The 6,000-nt window shown below is 47.3% G+C and overlaps 1 protein-coding gene across 1 annotated transcript in view; it reads right to left on the reverse strand.

The window, feature by feature from the left end:
- LOC117468663 (kinesin-like protein KIF20B) overlaps positions 1-6,000 on the reverse strand; it is a 37,422-nt gene that overhangs the window by 23,537 nt on the left and 7,885 nt on the right. Inside the window, 6 exon segments of the mRNA XM_034112889.1 lie at positions 1,225-1,336; positions 2,100-2,172; positions 2,254-2,387; positions 2,760-2,802; positions 3,270-3,453; positions 4,543-4,685. Of these exon segments, the coding sequence (XP_033968780.1) occupies positions 1,225-1,336; positions 2,100-2,172; positions 2,254-2,387; positions 2,760-2,802; positions 3,270-3,453; positions 4,543-4,685 (689 nt within the window).

A 6,000-nucleotide genomic window follows, 5' to 3' on the forward strand; every position in this document is an offset into this window, starting at 1 on the left:
ATAGGCTGAAGTGCATATAGGCTGAAGTGTGCATATAGGCTGAAGTGTGCATATAGGCTGAAGTGCATATAGGCTGAAGTGTGCATATAGGCTGAAGTGTGCATATAGGCTGAAGTGCATATAGGCTGAAGTGCATATAGGCTGAAGTGTGCATATAGGCTGAAGTGTGCATATAGGCTGAAGTGTGCATATAGGCTGAAGTGTGCATATAGGCTGAAGTGTGCATATAGGCTAAGTGCATATAGGCTGAAGGTGCATATAGGCTGAAGTGCATATAGGCTGAAGTGGCATATAGGCTGAAGTGCATATAGGCTGAAGTGTGCATATAGGCTGAAGTGTGCATATAGGCTGAAGTGTGCATATAGCTGAAGTGCATATAGGCTGAAGTGCATATAGGCTGAAGTGTGCATATAGGCTGAAGTGCATATAGGCTGAAGTGCATATAGGCTGAAGTGTGCATATAGGCTGAAGTGTGCATATAGGCTGAAGTGCATATAGGCTGAAGTGTGCATATAGGCTGAAGTGTGCAGATGATCAGGTCTGTTTACCTTTAATATCTGATTTCATAAAGAACCCCTTGTGCGTTTAGCAGCTATTTTTGATAGTTGATCGTTACATACTAATAACAACAACGTACAGGAGTATGTCCAAATGTTATGTTTTTCAGAATTTCTCCAAATTAGATTTCTTTTCAGAATTTTCTCAAAATGTGACTTTATTTTAAAATGTTCAAAAGATTTGACATTTCTAAAAAAAAATACTTTTCACAGAATTCTCTCAAAATCAAAAAATGTTCCTATAATTTCTGAATTGTTTACTTTTTTCAAAAAATTGGACATTTCAACATTTTTTCATACTTTTCTGAAAATGAAATGTTTTCCAGAGTTTTTCTTTTTTAAAAAACTTTTTTCAAAATTCTCGCAAAATTACATTTAAGACTTTTCTCAAAATGTGACTTCTTTCCGGTGCCATAAATCCAGCGCACCCCTTCACTTTCTAAAATCAACTCAGAGGTGTATCTAGAGTTTAGAGTCTGCTTACTACGCTGCTCGTTCCATTAAAGTCAGAGTGCAGGAATATATCGGTTTCCTGCACTCTGACTTCCTCTGCATGTTGAAGTGTGAGTGCTTGTTGTCTTCTCCTGGACGTCTCTTGATGGCACGTTACAAAAGGAGCAGCTCTACTCCTCTACCTGTATAATGAGAATAAGGGATGTTTGAGCACCTCCTGCTGGACAGACTGTTGAGGCGCGTGGAGGAGCAACTCTGGTTCTTCCTCCCGATCTTCATCACTCTGTACGCCTCCTCGGAGCTGCTCGCCTGCACCCAGCGCAGGTCTGCACACAGAGGGGGGGGCTTCAGTTTGAAATGCAGCACAACACAAACAACACAAACCGTGAGAGATGTGACAGGAAGATAACCTCTGATCTGATCTCTGGCATTCAAGTAATGTCTGGTTAGAAATCTCATTATCTTTCAAGATTTAAGGCTTTTTTAGTCATGTTTGCAAACAGATGGGTGCTTTACCTGTAGAGGTTACCTGTAGAGGTTACCTGTAGAGTTTACCTGTAGAGGTTACCTGTAGAGGTTACCTGTAGAGGTTACCTGTAGAGGTTACCTGTAGAGGTTACCTGTAGAGTTTACCTGTAGAGGTTACCTGTAGAGGTTACCTGTAGAGTTTACCTGTAGAGGTTACCTGTAGAGTTTACCTGTAGAGTTTACCTGTAGAGGTTACCTGTAGAGTTTACCTGTAGAGGTTACCTGTAGAGGTTACCTGTAGAGTTTACCTGTAGAGGTTACCTGTAGAGGTTACCTGTAGAGTTTACCTGTAGAGGTTACCCTTCGAGGTTACCTGTAGAGTTTACCTGTAGAGGTTACCTGATAGAGATTTACTGTAGAGTTTACCTGTAGAGGTTACCTGTAGAGTTTACCTGTAGAGTTTACCTGTAGAGGTTACCTGTAGAGGTTACCTGTAGAGTTTACCTGTAGAGTTTACCTGTAGAGTTTACCTGTAGAGTTTACTTGTAGAGGTTACCTGTAGAGGTTACCTGTAGAGGTTACCTGTAGAGGTTACCTGTAGAGTTTATTAAATGTAATCACCTTTGATGAAGGAGTTCCCCTTGACGTCCTGGGAGAGGCGCAGCACCGTCCTCCTCTGCTGTCCGCTGGGGACCTGAACGCCACATGACCGTCAGACATCTTTAACTGTTGTCGTGTGTGTGTGTGCGTGTGCGTGTGCGTGTGTGCGTGTTACCTGTTCCAGCAGGTCGTGGATGTTGTCGTTGTAGATTTCGCAGAAAGAGACCCAGACGGAGAACCTGACGTTGGAGTCCACGTCGAGACAGAAGCTGTCCTCAGAGACGCTGCTGTCTGTGCTGAGAGAGGAGCCTGAGAGACACACACACACACACACACACACACAGTTATACACACACACACACACACACCACCATCACACCCCCACACAACACACCACACAACACACACACACACACACCACACACACACCACACACACACCCCACACCACACACACCCACACACACCCACACCCACACCACCACACACACAACAACACACACACACACACACACACACACACACAACACACACCCACACCACACACACACACACACCACACACACACACACACACACACACACACACACACACACACACACACACACACACACACACCACACACCACACACAGGATATATGGCCCTACAAACATGTGCTCAGGTTTCCCAGAGTTACTGACCATCGAGGAAAGTTGATCTTCCAGACGTCTGACTCCTGTTCCTCTGCAGAGACGGAGAGGGACAACAACACTAGTACACGGCATAACTGATAGCACATATTAGTACACGGCAGTAACTGATAGCACATATTAGTACACGGCAGTAACTGATAGCACATATTAGTACACGGCAGTAACTGATAGCACATATTAGTACACGGCAGTAACTGATAGCACATATTAGTACACGGCAGTAACTGATAGCACATATTAGTACACGGCAGTAACTGATAGCACATATTAGTACACGGCAGTAACTGATAGCACATATTAGTACACAGCAGTAACTGATAGTACATATTAGTACACGGCAGTAGTATTACTACCTCTTAAAACAGCCTCATCAGGTTCCACTTGCTGCTGCAGTATCAGTACTATTAGTACACAGTATGAGCAGTATTAGTACACAGTATGAGCGTATTAGTACACAGTATGAGTAGTATTAGTACACAGTATGAGCAGTATTAGTACCCCTCTTTTGAGCAGCCTCAGCAGGCTCCTCTTGCTGCTGCTCTCGGCCGCCTGCTGCTCGGTCGTCAGGCGGGTGAAGTCTCTGCAGCGCTGAGGCTTCAGGTCGCTGCGGGGGTAGACCCGCCCCTCGATGCTGTTGAAGATCACAGACAGAGAGCGAGGCAGCAGACCTGAGTCGTGCTCCCGGACCTGAGGCGCACGGGGGGAAAGAGAACATGTCAAAAGACTGGAAGGCTGCTTCCTCCTGCAGCGAACACAAACTACAGCCCCTGAGCACCCTGCTGTGCAGCACGAGGTGTTCTACAGGTGACCACCAGGTGTCCCTGAAGAACGAGGTGTTCTACAGGTGACCACCAGGTGTCCCTGAAGCACGAGGTGTTCTACAGGTGACCACCAGGTGTCCCTGAAGCACGAGGTGTTCTACAGGTGACCACCAGGTGTCCCTGAAGCACGAGGTGTTCTACAGGTGACCACCAGGTGTCCCTGAAGCACGAGGTGTTCTACAGGTGACCACCAGGTGTCCCTGAAGCACGAGGTGTTCTACAGGTGACCACCAGGTGTCCCTGAAGCACGAGGTGTTCTACAGGTGACCACCAGGTGTCCCTGAAGCACGAGGTGTTCTACAGGTGACCACCAGGTGACCCTGAAGCACGAGGTGTTCTACAGGTGACCACCAGGTGTCCCTGAAGCACGAGGTGTTCTACAGGTGACCACCAGGTGTCCCTGAAGCACGAGGTGTTCTACAGGTGACCACCAGGTGTCCCTGAAGCACGAGGTGTTCTACAGGTGACCACCAGGTGTCCCTGAAGCACACTGCTGTGCAGCACGAGGTGTTCTACAGGTGACCACCAGGTGTCCCTGAAGCACGAGGTGTTCTACAGGTGACCACCAGGTGTCCCTGAAGCACACTGCTGTGCAGCACGAGGTGTTCTACAGGTGACCACCAGGTGTCCCTGAAGCACGAGGTGTTCTACAGGTGACCACCAGGTGGTCCCTGAAGCCGAGGTGTTCTACGGTGACCACCAGGTGGTCCCTGAAGCACGAGGTGTTTCTACAGGTGACACCAGGTGTCCCTGAAGCACACTGCTGTGCAGCACGAGGGTTCTACAGGTGACCCACCAGGTGTCCCTGAAGCACGAGGTGTTCTACAGTGACCACCAGGTGTCCTGAGCACGAGGTGTTCTACAGGTGACCACCAGGTGTCCCGGGAGGAGCTCACTAAGGAGAAAGGTGGTGTTGCCTGTGAGTAAAACAAGATGTTCCGGTGTTTTTCTGACCCAGGAAGGTGAAGGTCTTCCCAGCGTTGGTGACTCCGTAGGTGAAGACCAGACAGTTTCCTCCAATCAGAACGTCCCGCACCAGACCTCGGACCGAGCCCTCGAACACCTTCCTCTGACTCGCCTCGGGGTCAAACACCTGACAGGTACAGGTGGGTGTATGCACACACACACACCCACACACACACACACACACACACACACACACACACACACACACAACACACACACACACACCCAACACACACCACACACACACACCACACAAACACACCCACACACACACACACACACACACACACACACACACACACCAACACCACACAACACACCACACACACACACCCACACACACACACACACACACACCCACACACACCAAACAACAACCACACACAACACATCACACCCAACAACACCACACACCACACACACACACCACACACACACACACACACCACACACACACACACACACACACCACAGTAAATACTTGCATCTGGTCTAAAGCTCAACCCGAGTGAAGGTGTGTCCTCCAGAGGCCTGTACTACGAAGCCGGATGTTCTCTTAGCTAACTTCAGGGTAAACTCTGGCTTTCCGTGTCCTACGACGCTGGTTCTCTTTTTAGCAGGCTAGATCTCCATGGTAACTTATGCTGAGCGGCTAACCTGCTCGGGAGCAGGTTAGGTTGCAGGCTAAGAGATCAACTCAGTGAAAGCACCGCCTGCTGACCAATCAGAGCTCCGTGTGCAGAGTTTAAAGATATCAAGTCATATTACAGGATAGAGGAAATACAGAAAAACTGCCGTTGCAGGGAAAGGACGGCCGGCAAAAAAATCACCTGACTGTGTGAACGTGAACATTAAATAGAATACCCCCATCCCATCTTCAGAGCAATCTGACTATTATAACATTAGCGTTAAGAAAGCTTACTTAAATATCTGCCACAACATAAGTAACCGGATCAGAGTAACATTACGTACAGTCCGCGGCACTGTGAGTGCAGACGTCGATGTTGTCCCATTATCATTCATATCATATCACATCATAATGTATCATATATCTCCTTATCTGAGTCAGCTGAGCCGTATCTGGCCGTGCAACACTCTCAGTGTCACATACTGTATGCAGAAGTATTATTTTAAGCAACACATTAAGTTGACGAAACACTCGAGTCAAATGTAATGAAAGTCAGATCGTGTCTTGGACGGGGCAGTGATATCATAAACCTGTTAATGTACGCATTCAAACACTTTCTCTGTTACCAGCTGTATTCACCTTGCAGGTGCAGCTATGTGGCTTTTATCCTGGATAAAGTGTTTAAGTCATGGATGTTTAAAGTTTAACTTCTTCATATTTGACTAATATTAAAGTTCACTTTTCATTCAGGAAGTATGACGCTGCGCTGTCAGTACGCTTGTCCATGTTTGTGATTGGTCGAATGCTCCAAATA

The sequence above is a fragment of the Trematomus bernacchii genome, unplaced genomic scaffold (genome assembly GCF_902827165.1).
Source record: "Trematomus bernacchii unplaced genomic scaffold, fTreBer1.1, whole genome shotgun sequence".
Lineage (NCBI taxonomy): Eukaryota > Metazoa > Chordata > Actinopteri > Perciformes > Nototheniidae > Trematomus > Trematomus bernacchii.